The sequence below is a fragment of the Coregonus lavaretus genome (assembly GCF_964263955.1).
Source record: "Coregonus lavaretus genome assembly, chromosome: 27".
Lineage (NCBI taxonomy): Eukaryota > Metazoa > Chordata > Actinopteri > Salmoniformes > Salmonidae > Coregonus > Coregonus lavaretus.
In genome coordinates, this window is record NC_140014.1 from 15,913,667 (window position 1) to 15,929,286 (window position 15,620).

A 15,620-nucleotide genomic window follows, 5' to 3' on the forward strand; every position below is an offset into this window, starting at 1 on the left:
ATGTTTTCCATGACTGGATTACATGGGGACAAGTAATACAATTCAATGAGATTAACCTTCCTGAAGCGAAAACACAGCTCTGTAAAGTAGGGCTGAGTTATTGGGCAAAAGGCTTTCTCTCTGGACTGTTTTGAAATCATTACTCAGCCCCAGGATGACAGTCTGGCCTAAAGGGTTCACTGATCTTTCTGCTCTCGGCTGACTATGATGAACACATCTTGATATTCCTTTCCACCCTGTCTAGCTTAGTTAGTTACCAGTGAAAAACGGAGGGATGTTTCAGTTCAGTCCATTTCTGGGGAACTGCCTTTGATGTGTTCCCAGAGAAGAGTATCATGTTTATTAAGGACATGTTGAGGGGTAAGTGAGAGTCTAGCCCACAGAGACCATCAATCTAGGCTATAGCCAAAATAACACCTCCCTTCCAACTCCTATCAGAGGCCATAACTCATAGCCAGGGATTGATAAAGTCTCAAAGGCACTTGCCAATCGGGCAAGACAGGAGTACTTTTTGGTTGCCTGAAGATTGTGATCACTTGCCCGAAAATGTAAATGATCTATTTACATGCAGAAGTGCCATATATTGCCTGCCTTTCACCTACACATAGGGAAGGAATCAAGAATGGTCAGTACTGGATATTTTTTTTGGGGTTATCAGTTTTTAAAATTTTTATAATCACTTTCCCCAGGCAATAGGGCAACCGTATCAATCCCTGCAGGCCTATATTCCTCATTTTCCCCCATTTCTCGACATTGTAGGCCTACAGCCTAACTGATCTCAAGTGATAGGATTGGTGAAAGTATTATAATGGAAACCTGCCCAAGTTTGTCAGATCCAAGAAATCTTTAAGTAGGGATTAGAGAAAGTGCACAGTTAAAGTATTCACTATTCAACCAGGTGTGTGGTGTGTGGGTAATGAAGGTCTATGTTGGGGCATTTCCAATGAAGATTTACCCCAGTGTTTTACCCAAAAGGCTCAGACTTTCAATCCATCTAAGTGGGCCGGCAGCCGTGACTCACTGGGCCATGGCTCCGGTGGACCTGCTCTGACTTGGAGCCAAGGCAAGGCCCTGGGTACTTTTCAGCTGGCATTTATATAACAATGGCTAACTGTGAACTTTAACACCTTCTCACAAAGCAACTGTCTTGAATGATGCAGAGGTTGTTGATTTTGCTCTCCACAAGTCTTTAGTGTCACACTCCTGATGGAAACACAATATAATAATAATAATATGCCATTTAGCAGACGCTTTTATCCAAAGACTTACAGTCATGCGTGCATTCGTTTTTTTTTTTTTTTTTTTTTTTGTGTGTTTGGGTGGTCCCGGGGATCGAACCCACTACCTTGGCGTTACAAGCGCCGTGCTCTACCAGCTGAGCTACTGAGGACCACAATAACACTAGATCTTACATTAACATAAACCACTGGCGGCCCACTGGTGTTGGGGTAAGTCTCAGTAGAAAAGCACCTAAATGTGTACCAAAACTGGTGCTGGTGAGGAAGCAGAATTGTCCCAACAGAGCCAGTGCCAGCTGACTGTAATTAATTGGGTAATGGAGTGAGAATGGGGTCAGAGTTAATAGCCGTGATGTGGACCTTTCAGAAACATCCTGTGAGTACAGAGTTCATCGACTAACAGGGAGGGGGGAGAGACATAGCTCGCAACAATCAAATCAATATGGGTGTTCAACTAATTAAAATGCCCCAATATAAGCTAATGAAGAAACTTTTAGTTTTATTTAACCTTTATTTAACTAGGCAAGAATGTGACTCATAGATGGGCGGCAGGTAGCTTAGTGGTTAAGAGCGTAGTGCCAGTAACCGAAAGGTCACTGGTTCTAATCCCAGAGCCGACTAGGTGAAAAGTCTGTCGATGTGCACTTGAGCAAGGCACTTAACCCTAATTGCTCCTGTAAGTCGCTCTGGATAAGAGCGTCTGCTAAATATTTAACATTTTAAAAAATGTTATAGATGCCATCAAAGGAGTCAAAGCATCCTCATTACTGTGGAATGATGAATGTTCAATTAAAGAACACCTTCACACTGGGAGAATAGTCCCGTAGGTCCATTGACATTCTGCATGGGATTTCATCACATCCCAGTGATGCTTGCTGAAACCACAACAGAACATGATCGCATTCCTACCTAAAAAGTCAGACATCTCCTTCCATTTCAAGGACATCATGAACAAACTGTTTAATGTTAGCACAGAGATGTGCAGACAACATGTAGACATCAAGTATGAAGCGATACAGTGTACACATGGCAACGGAACCCTGGATAATTCTGACAGTGAAAGAAGAAGATATCTTTGTTGAATTCCTCTGAATGCACATTCCACCATGGTGATGTCAGTCAGTGGATAATGTAATCCTACCTCTGCATTATGCACTGAGGCTGAGAGGAAAGAGACTGTTGTGGATGACAGAGCTCCTATGATGACAGAGAGCTCCTATGAGTCTCTCTGTGACCGCTGAAAACTTCAGAACGAAGTTCACTAAATAAAAATTGTCGATGTCTTTGCAATTGTAACAAACAAGCAAAGGTTTAAAAAAAAGTATTCAAATGAGTGAATTAAGATACAAAACATTAGGATCACCTGCTCTTTCCATGACAGACTGACCGGGTGAAAGCTATGATCCCTTATTGATGTCACTTGTTAAATCCACTTCAAGCAGTGTAGATGAAGAGGAGGAGACAGGCTAAAGAAGGATTTTGAAGCCTTGAGACAATTGAGACATTGATTGTGTAAGTGCCTTTGAACAGGGTATGGTAGTAGGTGCCAGGCGTACCGGTTTGTGTCAAGAACTGCAATGCTGCTGGGTTTTTCATGCTCAACAGTTTCCCGTGTGTATCAAGAATGGTCCACCACCCAAAGGACATCCAGCCAACTTGACACAACTGTGGGAAGCACATGGGCCAGCATCCCTGTGGAACGCTTTCGACACAACTCAATATTAGAAAGGTGTTCCTAATGTTTGGTATACTCAGTGTACAGGTAACTGCCAAAATAAATGAAACGCCAACATAAAATGTCTTAATAGGGTGTTGGGCCACCACGAGCCAACAGAACAGCTTCAATGCGCCTTGGCATAGATTCTACAAGTGTCTGGAACTCTATTGGAGGGATCCAACACAATTTTTCCACAAGAAATTACATAATTTTGTGTTTTGTTGATGTTGGTGGAAAACGCTGTCTCAGGCCCCACTCAGATCACAATTTCTAATGGAACGTTTTTGGATTGCGTAAACAACATTAATTGGGTCATTTTTCACAATTTCATTTTTACATTTACATTTAAGTCATTTAGCAGACGCTCTTATCCAGAGCGACTTACAGTTAGTGAGTGCATACTATTTTTAAAAAAATGTTATATATATTTTTAATCTTATTTTGTTTCATATCAATTTTGGTAATTTATTTTAATCTTTTTTTTTTTTTTTTTTCATACTGGCCCCCCGTGGGAATCGAACCCACAACCCTGGCGTTGCAAACGCCATGCTCTACCAACTGAGCTACATCCCTGCCGGCCATTCCCTCCCCTACCCTGGACGACGCTGGGCCAATTGTGCGCCGCCCCATGGGTCTCCCGGTCGCGGCCGGCTACGACAGAGCCTGGATTCGAACCAGGATCCTCTTGGATCACTGAAATTAGGATCTGTACTCATCTATTTCATAACTATTATTATGTTTTTTATCAGACATAATGCTTTTGACCACAATTTCCACCAAATGATCATTACTGCAACACTTTTCAAAGTAAAAAAAGTAATAAACAAATCAATTTCTAATATTTTTTAAACTTAACATTTGCTCATCTAAGTACTCTCCTCTAGATGATGCATCATGGGTGAATAAAACTTTATTCAAAAACTGGATTGGAGTTTTTACAGGAACTGTGTTTCTACGTAATAAATATAATAGTTTAAATGTAAACTTCTACTAGTACACCATTTTTATGATTTATGGACAAACTACAGCAACACTGTGATTTATTCAAATAAGTTAGGTTTTTCTAAAGTAAAATTGTATAAAATGACCCGAGAACTTAATCCGGACGCATTTCGTTAATGAGAATTTGGGGTGGAAATTAAAAAATGAGGGCGAAAATGTACATTTATTTAAAATAAGACACTTTGCCAAAAACTAGATGCATCATGGTTTTGTAACTCAATTTGCTACATACATTTTTAAAACTGGTTTCATGAGAATCATCCAATTGTGTGATGGTGGGGACGCAGGGCTGTGTTCCAAACAAAAAACTACAAGTCTGCTAGTTCCTCAATGACAAAGCTAGGAGAGCTCAAAAAAGCACCATATAGTTGAAGGCTCTTTCCTGGAGTCATAAAAGTGCACTGAAATTACTTAGGAACTGTGCACACTTTGGAGAGGTGTGTGGCCACTTGGAGACACCAGTTAGACCTCTCACGCAAACCCTTGTAATAATTTTTTCTTATCTTGCACCTACTCCAAAATGTCAATGAATATTCTTATTTTGCCACTGAATGTATCCAGATTATTTGCAGATTTTGTTATTGACAAACGCTGTGAAAAGTAAAGTAAATGTAAAATGCACATAAAATCAACAGTATTCAGTCTTGTGTCAGGTGAACTGTTATGTTTTCACCTTTGGTCTGATAATTTCCCCATTATCTCATAATCTGAAAGTGTTCTCTTTCAATTGCTACCATAGTCATGCATATGCTTTCCATATATGCCAATTTCCAAGAGTGTAAGGGGATAATTAACTCTAACCACACCTTTGTGGAAGCACCTGTTTTCAATATACTTTGTATCCCTCATTTACTCAAGCGTTTCCTTTATTTTGGCAGTTACCTGTATTTCAATCATATTTAAATAAATGTCTTGTTCAATCAAATGGATTCTATTTCGCTAATTGTTGACTACTGTAATGTTTGCCTCAATATATTTCATGGTGTGTAACATGTGTGCAAATGTGCCAAATCTGTGATTTTGTGCATTATTATTGGGTAAGCATTAGAATAAGCCACATCAATATTTGCAGCCATATAGGTGGCAATATCTCTCTAGGAGCTGATCCCTCGTCAGTAGTGTGGAATAATTATAATGTTATGGTAAGATTTGAATAGAAAAAGATGATTTGAGATCAGCGCTGCCTTTCTTATGATCCTATCAATATCGACACATGCTCCAACGACGCACTTAGCAGACGTTCTCTCTGCGTGGTGTTTTGGGAAACGCACGTTACATCTTCAGCCGTTGTAGGAACGATGCATCGTTAAAACACTCGTAAACCTAAGTTCCATCGCTATCGGGAAACCGTATGGAGCGATTACAGTGCCAACAGTAATTGTATTTGAAATCCATAATTTATATTAGGATATTGAATTTTAATGTAATATTTTTGAATTTGTAATGCACCAATGTAATAATTGAATTCATAAATTGAAGTTCTATTTCATGATTTGAAACTGAATTTAATGAAAATTGATTTCAGTTTTAAATTGAATTTGAATTGAATATTAAAATACAATATTTATATATTTAGTTTCAATATGGTAGATATTGCATTCATTGTCTGTGTATCAAGTTAACTATAATTTCAAGTTTTTCATATATTCAACTTCTCAGATGCATTTAGATTCAGTTTTCAAATTCAGTTCTCTAAATTCAGATTCAAAACCAGAGACAACATTCTGGTACTTTGCCAGCCAGGAAAGGTAGAGGGGCACAGATAGAATCAAATGGTAAACAGAAGCCAATGTGGCATGTTAGATTTATTTTCTTCCTATGAATTTGGCTCTAGCGTCTGAACCGTTTTAGCTATAAGCTATTATGACCCTATTCCTGAAAGGTTAGACACTCTGTAACATGAACATGCCTTCTGTTCCCCTCTATGATGATCACAGGTCGCGCAGGACACAATTGAAGGGAGTGTCACAAAAACAGCAATTTGGCACCCATAATAATATAGTTGAATAACCTTGTCAAAGCCCTTCTAAGGATAGCCTTTCCACTACCTATTTAATCTTGCTCTTGTGACTGACTGTGTTCGAACCAGGCCTCCTGCATGTCACAAGACTATGACAAGGCTATTCAACTATATTCTTATGGGCGCCAAATTGCGTTTTTTGTGACACTCCTCACATGTCCCGTGTGGCCTGTGATCATCATAGAGGGGACAGAAGGCACATCCATGTTCCAGAGTCTAAGCTTTCAGGAACGGGGTCATAATAGCTTATAGCAAAAACAGTTCAAATGCTAGAGACAAATTCATAGGAAGAACATAAATTCAACATTGGCTTCAGAAACCGCCAGAAGCTTCTGTTTACCACAGAGAGCATTTGATTCCATCTGTCCTCCTTTACCTTTCATGGCTGCCAAAGTATCAGGATGTTGTCTCTGGTTTTGAATTTGAATTTAGAAAACTGAATTTGAAAACGGAATCTGAATGCATCCGAGAAGTTGAATATATGAAACTGATAAACTTTAAATAAAAGTTTGTAAACCTCATACACAGGCAATGAAGGCATTATCTACCGTATTGAAACTGAATACTTAAATATTCAATTAGAATACTCAATTATATTGAAATTGAATTTTTTAACTTGTATTTTAAATCATGAAATACAAGTTCAAATAATGAATTATATAATTCAATTTGTGCATTACAAATTCAAAAATATCAATTTCAAATTAAATATCCTAATACAAATTAAAAATTATGGAATTCAAATACAATTTCTGTTGTACTGTAATCACTCCATAAAACCGGGCCCAGATCAAGCGGAGAGCATTAGGACTTGGCATGAGGAACCCTAGCTCTAAAGCTATTTCCAGGGTTATGGGTGTTTACAACAGTTCCTCTCACTCTGCTTCAGTGTGTGTTTTTTTTTTTTTTTTTTTTTTTTTTTTTTTTGTCATTTAGCAGACGCTCTTATCCAGAGCGACTTATTGCATGTTTTAAACCCTGGACAGGTTCTACACTGAGTGCACAAACATTAAGAACATTAAGAATATTGAGTTCTTTTTGCCCTCATAACAGCCTCAATTCGTCAGGGCATGGAATCTAAAAGATGTTGAAAGCGTTCCACATGGATGCTAGTCAGAGTGGCCATTTGATTGCGTCCCACAGTTGTGTCAAGTTGGCTGGATGTCCTTTGGATGGTGGATCATTCTTGATACAAACAGGAAACTGTTGAGCGTGAAAAACCCAGCAGCGTTGCAGTTCTTGACACAAACCCGTGCGCCTGGCACCTACTACCATACCCCGTTCAAAGGCACTTACATTTTGGTCTTGCCATTCACCCTCTGAATGGCACACATACACAATCCATGACTCAATTGTCTCAAGGCTTAAAAATCCTTATTTAACCCGTCTCCTCCCCTTTATCTAAACTGATTTAACAAGTGACATCAATAAGGGATCAAAGCTTTCACCTGGATTCACCTGGTCAGTCTATGTTTTGTACACTCAGTGTACGTTCTCACTCTGTTACTGAGGCAGTCTTGGCGGTTTCTAAACTCTCTCCTCCTCCTCCTCCTCTTCATCTTCCTCATCTTCCTCCTCTTCCTCCTCTCTGTGGTGTAATCCTACCAGAGCAGCCATCAGTCAGTCAGTCAGGTCTGGTTGTGGGTGGCACGCTGCTCAGACTCATCAGTGCTTGATGTATTCTCTCCCTGTCCTGGCATCTCAGGGGGAATAACATTTCATACTTCTTACTGTGAGTGGGCAGATAATATGTATGCCAGGGTACTGGCTCTACCATGGCTGGTTCTACATGCTTTTAATAAACCCAGAGAAGACATCAAACACAGGAATGCTAAACTCAAAATGTTGCCAATAATATGCAGGAGTAAAGAGAAGAGGTTCCTCATCCATAGTGTTCTATTGGGTAGCCACCACCATCAGTATTCCATATTATAGTAGAATATGTATCTTGGGTGACAGTCAAACACAAAGAGCACTGTAGAAATTAATCTATTTTGGGATGTTCTTTAAGACAGTCATGCATGCCCAGCCAGTCACACTATGTGACTCTGAGGAGGAAAGGAAACCGTTTGGAGCACATCTTCTGTGGGCTAAAGACTTGCATGACAGGCAGACAGAGAGCAGCAGTGAGACTATAACCCTGGTTCAACTGCTCTGCCTCTCTTCTCCTCTCCCTGTAACGAGACTGACTGTCTGCTCGCGTGGGAAGCAGGAGAATAGAGGGATAAAGGAAGGAAGAAGAAAGGGATAGAAGGGTGGGAGGATAGCGGAAGGTGGATGAAAGAGCTGTGAAATAGGAGGAGGGCCCTCCTGCTGAAGCATTTCTCAACCACACACAGCATGCACTCACACAAACAAACACACTTGAACTTGGATTGTTCCAGTTTCTCAGGAGCATTGAGGGAAACCCTAATAATCATATAGGGTCCGGCTGCGACCAACAAACCCTAAATGTCAGTGCATCCTCCTCAGCTGATCGCTCTCCATCACACACACCATCTATTTCCTCTGCAGGGAGAGGAGGAGGAGTTTAGCATGGCCAACGGCTTTAGAAACATCCCATGACATTTACTGGCTAGTCTATACTCGGCCTCTGGCACGCAGAGCAGAAGAGACCAGAAGGGAAGAGACATCTCCTGCGTCGTTCTGGTAATGCCTTTCTGACAGTTGTTGGAGTTGGCATGCACCCACTTGGAGGATGCCAGTTTCTCAGTCTCTGCAGAGATGCCACTTCTGCCCAGGGCCTGCACTGCTAAACATGGCAGACAGGCAGACAAACAGGATTCATGGAAAGAAGAGCTGCACTAACAACAGTGGTTAATTATATACTAGGCTGACTGTGCTGGAGAGTTCCCCCTACTATGCTATTCAGTACACACATACACTATATACACAAAAGTATGTGGAGACCTTCAAATTAGTGGATTCGGCTATTTCAGCCACAACCATTGCTGACAGGTGTATAAAATCGAGCACACAGCCATGCAATCTCCATAGACAAACATTGTCAGTAGAATGGCCTTACTGAAGGGCTCAGCGACTTTCAACGTGGCACCGTCATAGGACGCCACCTTTCCAACAAGTCAGTTTGTCAAATGTCTGCCCTGCTAGATCTTCCCCGGTCAATTCTAAGTGCTGTTATTGTAAAGTGGAAACGTCTAGGAGCAACAACGGCTCAGCCGCGAAGTGGTAAACCACGCAAGCTCACAGAACGGGACCGCCAAGTACAAAATCAGCGGTCCTCGGTTGCAACATTCACTACCGAGTTCCAAACTGCCTCTGGAAGCAACGTCAGCACAAGAAATGTTCATCAGGAGCTTCATGAAATGGGTTTCCATGGCCGAGCAGCCGCACACAAGCCTAAGATCACCATGCGCAATGCTAAGCATCGGCTGGAGTGGTGTAAAGCTTGCTGCCATTGGACTCTGGAGAGTGGAAATGTGTTCTCTGGAGTGATGAATCACGCTTCACCATCTGGTTGTCCGACGGACACATCTAGGTTTGGCGGATGCCAGGAGAACGCTACCTGCCCAAATGCATAGTGCCAACTGTAAAGTTTGGTGGAGGAGGAATAATGGTCTGGGGCTGTTTTTCATGGTTCGGGCTAGGCCCCTTAGTTCAAGTGAAGGGAAATCTTAAAGCTACAGCGTACAATGACATTCTAGACGATTCTGTGCTTCCAACTTTGCGGCAACAGTTTGGGGAAGGCCCTTTCCTGTTTCAGCATGACAATGCCCAAGTGCACAAAGCGAGGTCCATATAGAAATGGTTTGACAAGATCGATGTGGAAGAACTTGACTGGCCTGCACAGAGCCCTGACCTCAACCCCATCGAACCCTTTTGGGATGAATTGGAAAGCCGACTGCGGGCCTAAACGCCCAACATCAGCGCCCGACCTCACTAATGCTCTTTTGGCTGAATGGAAGCAAGTCCCCGCAGCAATGTTCTAACATCTAGTGTAAAGCCTTCCCCAGAAGAGTGGAGGCTGTTATAGCAGCTAAGGGGGGACCAACTCCATATTAAATGCCCATGAGCAGGTGTCCACATAGTTTTGGTCATGTAGTGTAGCAGGGTCAGCACAGGAGTCAGCACAGGGGCCCATTGATTTACACAGCAGGCTTTAGCCACTGAGCCCAGCGGAGATGGGAGTGAGATGGAGAGTGGGTGAGGTGGAGAGTTAGTGAGGGAGAGAAAGAGAGAGCAAGATGAAGTGGGAGTGTGAAAGACGAAGTTGCTGCTCTCAGGAAACAACAGTTTCCCTCTGTGGTTCCCCTAATGATAGACAGATGTGTACATCCAGCAAACATCTACAACAACACAGGACACAACACTGCACTTCCTGTTATTGGACACACAGTGCATCCCAGACATAGGGCACTGTTGAATAGGCACCTTGTTCCATCCCATTCTGTCTGTAGTTTTACAACAGATCAATACCAGAGGTAAACTTGAGCCCTGTACCCCTTTGAATGGAAGACAACAGCATTCATTATTTATAAGGCTGCAGGGAATTAAAGAAGAACCAGTTCAAGTTGAGGTCAAACATTACTTCACTATGTGATCTATTCTAATTTAGCCTGACTGACTGTCTGACTGTGTAAACTTTCCAAGGAGTTAGGCAGAGCTTACAGCACACACTCTCATAACACTATAAGCTAGACAACGTAACACAAGCACTTGGGCCATAGACAATTTGGACAGTGTGCACGTCATGATGTCACGCCAAGCATCAGTAGCAGTTGGTATCATTTTAAGGACCACACAGGTTCATTAAGACACTCTGACAGTGAAAGAGTTAGGCTAAGTTTTTCCTTGCCGTGTTTCTTTCTGCAAAATGCGACTGACCAGAAACGTACTGGAACACAGCATGCAGAAACTATGAGCTAAATTCCTTCCTTCCCTCACACCTAGAAGGCCTTTGAGGCAGGACAACAACCTCTCCCTCAACGTGAGCAAGACAAAGGAGATGATTGTGGACTACAGCCCCATTCACATCGACGGGGTTGTAGTGGAGCAGGTCGAGAGTTTCAAGTTCCTTGGTGTCCACATCACCAACAAACTATCGTGGTCCAAACACACCAAGACAGTTGTGAAGAGGGCACGAAAACACCTTTTCCCCCTCAGGAGACTGAAAAGATTTGGCATGGGTCCCCAGATCCTCAAACAGTGATACAGCTGCACCATCGAGAGCATCCTGACCGGTTGCATCACCACCTGGTATGGCAACTGCTCGGCATCCAACCATAAGGTGCTACATAGGGTAGTGAGTATGGCCCAGTACATCACTGGGGCCAAGCTTCCTGCCATCCAGGACCTATATACTAGGCGGTGTCAGAGGAAGGTCCAAATAATTGTCAAAGACTCCAGTCACCCAAGTCATAGACTGTTCTCTCTGCTACCGCACAGCAAGCAGTACCGGAGCGCCAAGTCTAGGACCAAAAGGATCATTAACAGCTTCCAACCCCCAAGCCATAAGACCACTGAACAATTAATCAAATGGCCACTCTGACTATTTACATTGACTGACCCTGACCCCCCCCCCCCCCTCCCCCCCTTTGTTTTTACACTGCTGCTACTCGCTGTTTATTATCACTGCATAGTCACTTTACCCCTACCTACATGTACAATTTACCTCGACTAACTTGTACCCCCGCACATTGACTTGGTACCGGTACCCCCTGTATATAGCCTCGGTATGTTATTTTATTATGTTACTTTTTATTTTTATTTTTTACTTTAGTTGATTTAGTAAATATTTTCTTAACTCTATTTCTTGAACTGCATTGTTGGTTAAGGGCTTGTAAGTAAGCATTTCACGGTAAGGTCTACACTTGTTGTATTCGGCGCACGTGACAAATACAATTTTCTTTTATCTGTTGCTCTCTTTCTTGTTCTCTCTCTCTGTGTTACTCAGTCTCTCCAATGTTATACAGGGACCAGACCCATGAGTTAATATGCCTAAATTTAGTCATTCTCTCACAGCAACACCAGCTCTGGTCCTTGGATCCCACGGCTTGTTACCTTCAACAACACAACCATTCAAATGGATTCAAACTGACAACAAAACTGTTTTTTCTTTTTTATTGTCACATACACCGGATAGGTGCAGTGAAATGTGTTGTTTTTACAGGGTCAGCCATAGTAATACAGCGCCCCTAGAGAAAATTACTCAGGTATTCGAACCAGTGACCTTTCGGTTACTGGCCCAACGCTCTAACCGCAAGGCTACCTGCCGCCCTATAAACAACTGTTAAAGAGACCCCACACCCATAACCAAAATATGATAAACAATAACAGTGCTTTTGGGTGCGATACTGTGTTTTATCGTTGTCTATCATAGGCCCGGTAGTATATATCAATCATCAACACTGCTTGTAAAAATAAAAAGACACACATAAATCTGAGTTGGCTACATCAGCCTGTGTACAGACTGACTGCCAGACTCTGGTATTTTCCCACAATATCAACCCAGGCAGGGAGAGAGTTGATGACATGGGCCGAGTTGCCAGGGAGTCTCTAGTCTGTCTGCACAGTTACAACCCTGTAAACACTGACAGTAAAAAACGCTTTATAATAACACCATACGCCGTAAAGGAAGCACCTCTTTAATACTAGTAGCAGAGTGGGCTGTAGAATGCTCATCAATCCAGTGAAAAAGAGAATACATGTCAACACCGCATACTCACATGTCTCCTAATGCTGTGAAGCACAGAGGGAGAGAGAGCTTCAGCTCCACTAATGAGAACCCCTCTGAAGACGAGGCCAGTCTTCTCAGAGACCTGCAGTCAGTGTGTGTGTGTGTGTGTGTGTGTGTGTCTAGTCATATAAGGATGCGCTACTTAAGAACAGCATGGCTGTCTGGGCTGAGGAAGGATGGGAGCAGCCAGCCACTTACGCACAGCCTAAGAAATACAGTCTGTAAATGTGAGGAATGAGCCCTGACGTGGGTGTGTGTGCATGTGTGTGTGTGTGTGTGTGTGTGTGTGTGTGTGTGTGTATACACGTGCAAGTGTGTGTGCGTGCGCGTGACAGAGAGAGATGGAAAGGGAGATGGTTGAGATGGTGAAAGAGGCCAGAAAAATTCATGTGAGATAGGCCAAGTCACAGAAAGAAAGATGGGGGGGGGGGGGATCGAGGAGTATAAAGGTGAAGACAGAGAGATAAAACACAGAGTGAGTCTGGAGCAGAGTAAGATGCCTACTCATTGTAGGAGCTGGATCAGGATAAGAGCTAACATATGTGCTTTAATGCGTCTGCATGTCATCCAGCCACGGCATGACTGCAGTATTGGGCAATGGTGGGAACCAGAGAGAGAGAGAGAGCGCGAGCATGAGGGAATGAGGGAGAGATGGAAGGAGTGGCATTTAAGGATTTTTCCTCTCTCTCCTCACTATGGGAAAAGCCAGTGACCTTTCTCTCAGTGGGTTAAATCTAGCATTCCTGACAAAGGATCTCTAGCCAGTATTCTAGCCAGATTAATTGTCCTTGTCCCATCGCGCTATAGCGACCCCTGTGGCGGGCCGGGCGCAGTACACGCTGACTCGGTCGCCAGGTGTACAGTGTTTCTTCCGACACATTGGTGCGGTTGGCTTCTGGGTTAAGCGGGCACTGTGTCAAGAAGCAGTGCGGCTCAGTTGGGTTGTGTTTCGGAGGACGCACGACTCTCGACCGTCGCCTCTCCCGTGTCCGTACGGGGGTTGCAGCGATGGGACAGGGACTGTAACTACCAATTGGATCCCACAAAATTGGGGAGAAAAAGGAGGTAAAATACCCAGACAGAAAAAAAGAAGAAAGAGGAACAGTGAATTGCCCACCAGACAGAGAGACACGTGAACGAACACCTACCTACACTACCTTTTCTCTATTTCCTTATCATCCAGGGAATCGCCAGACTCTGAGGATTCTATACAAGGCAAAGCTACATTCCACAGAGCAGTTCAGACCAGCTCTTCTGGTTTAGGCTCATCTCGAGAGGCTTACAAGACACAGAAAATAGGAGTTTGGATGGCGAGCAGAGCGAAGAGTGTTGACTTTGTGTCTGCTCTCTGTTATCGCTCACACAGACTCTGGAGATGTCACAGGTGTAGGAGAGTTCCTAGGAGAGTTCCCCCTGGCTCAGCCCACAGCAGCAGCAGAGGCAGCAGACTTTCAGAAGCCTGCTCCATAGTGAGATATGTTACCTGCCAGGGGCAAACTGGAACAACGCCGCCACAGAGGGAGAGGCATCAGTCAGACAGCTAACAACATGAACACTAGTCTGGGCCTAGCAGGTGAGGTCAGGGAGAGAGGGAGGGGTGGATGGACAGAGGAGGGGAGAGACAGAGTGAAATATATGGAGGGGACATGAGAGAAGGAGGGAGAGAGTGGGAGTGTGAGGGAGGATTAAGAAGAGGGAGAAAGAGGAAATGTGACACAGAGCGAATAGAGAGGTCTTCTTACCGATCTGTCTCTCCAGGTCAGCAGCCTCGTCGGGCGTTGCTCGGGGCAGGACCCCTGGATCACTGAAGCTGGTCCTGAAGAGAGTCCCCAGCACAAAGACAAACAGCACACCCCCCATCACTGGGATGGCTGGGGTGAGCTGCACAGACAGGAACGGACAGCTAGGGGAGAGACGAGAGAGAGGGGCAGAGTTAGACTCATACAGATCTTCATTTTATTCAAGTACTATATATTCAGAGCAGGCTGCACCAAGCCAAACACATGACCATCATTATAAACATCGGCATATGTTTGCAGGACAAGAAAGTGTTGGGTCGGAAGTGGGTATAATTATCCTCCACACCCAGCCCCATTTCAAAGCAGAACGTAGATATTAGATTTGGAGACTCATGACCTCTGTCAACAGCCAGGTCTCCGGACATCCATCTCCCCCCTCCCCCTGGGAACTGTAATGTTATCTAATGACAGATCATTCAGTTTAATCCCTGTTATGATGAGTTTCTGGTATTGAGAAGTTCAAGATGCAAGAATTTACTTAAGACATTCTGTGGAGATTTTACCAAGTATTTATTTGATCACGAGCCCATGGGTTCATCTAACAAACGGACATAGCCTTGCCCCCTTGTCAGGTGAACTGCCCACATACACAAATCTCACATCTTTTATACATTTTACATTTACATTTTAGTCATTTAGCAGATGCTCTTATCCAGAGCGACTTACAGGAGCAATTAGGGTTAAGTGCCTTGCTCAAGGGCACAGACAGATTTTTCACCTAGTCGGCTCTGGGATTAGAACCAGCGACCTTTCGGTTACTGGCACAACGCTCTTAACCACTAAGCTACCTGCCGCCCACATTTCTTCAACCAATCTGGCCATCGTCAATGAGCACTACCCCTTCTATGTCATGACCTCTTACCCACAAGCAGGACGTTCCCTCCGTACATCATTCTAATATAAACCCCACTATCTTCCTTGGACAGATTGGAATTTCCTACCCCAGACTTAGAGTCACCGTGAACCACTTCTCTCTACTAACTTTAAACTAGTTACACAGTGTCGCAGTGGTCTAAGGCACTGCATCTCAGTGCTTGAGGTGTCACTACAGACCCCCTGGTTCGATTCCAGGCTGTATCACAACCGGCCGTGATTGGGAGTCCCATAGGGCGGCGCACAATTGGCCCAGCGTCGTCCGGGTTTGGCC

At 43.6% G+C, this 15,620-nt stretch overlaps 1 protein-coding gene across 10 annotated transcripts in view; it reads right to left on the reverse strand.

The window, feature by feature from the left end:
* Positions 1–15,620, reverse strand: part of LOC311103050 (palmitoyltransferase ZDHHC14-like) — a 105,013-nt gene that overhangs the window by 35,912 nt on the left and 53,481 nt on the right. For all 10 annotated transcript variants that reach the window (XM_084144556.1, XM_084144560.1, XM_084144561.1 and 7 more), the window contains one exon: positions 14,417–14,577. In XM_084144556.1, coding sequence (XP_084000682.1) covers positions 14,417–14,577 — 161 coding nt within the window. The remainder of the gene's footprint in view (positions 1–14,416; positions 14,578–15,620) is intronic.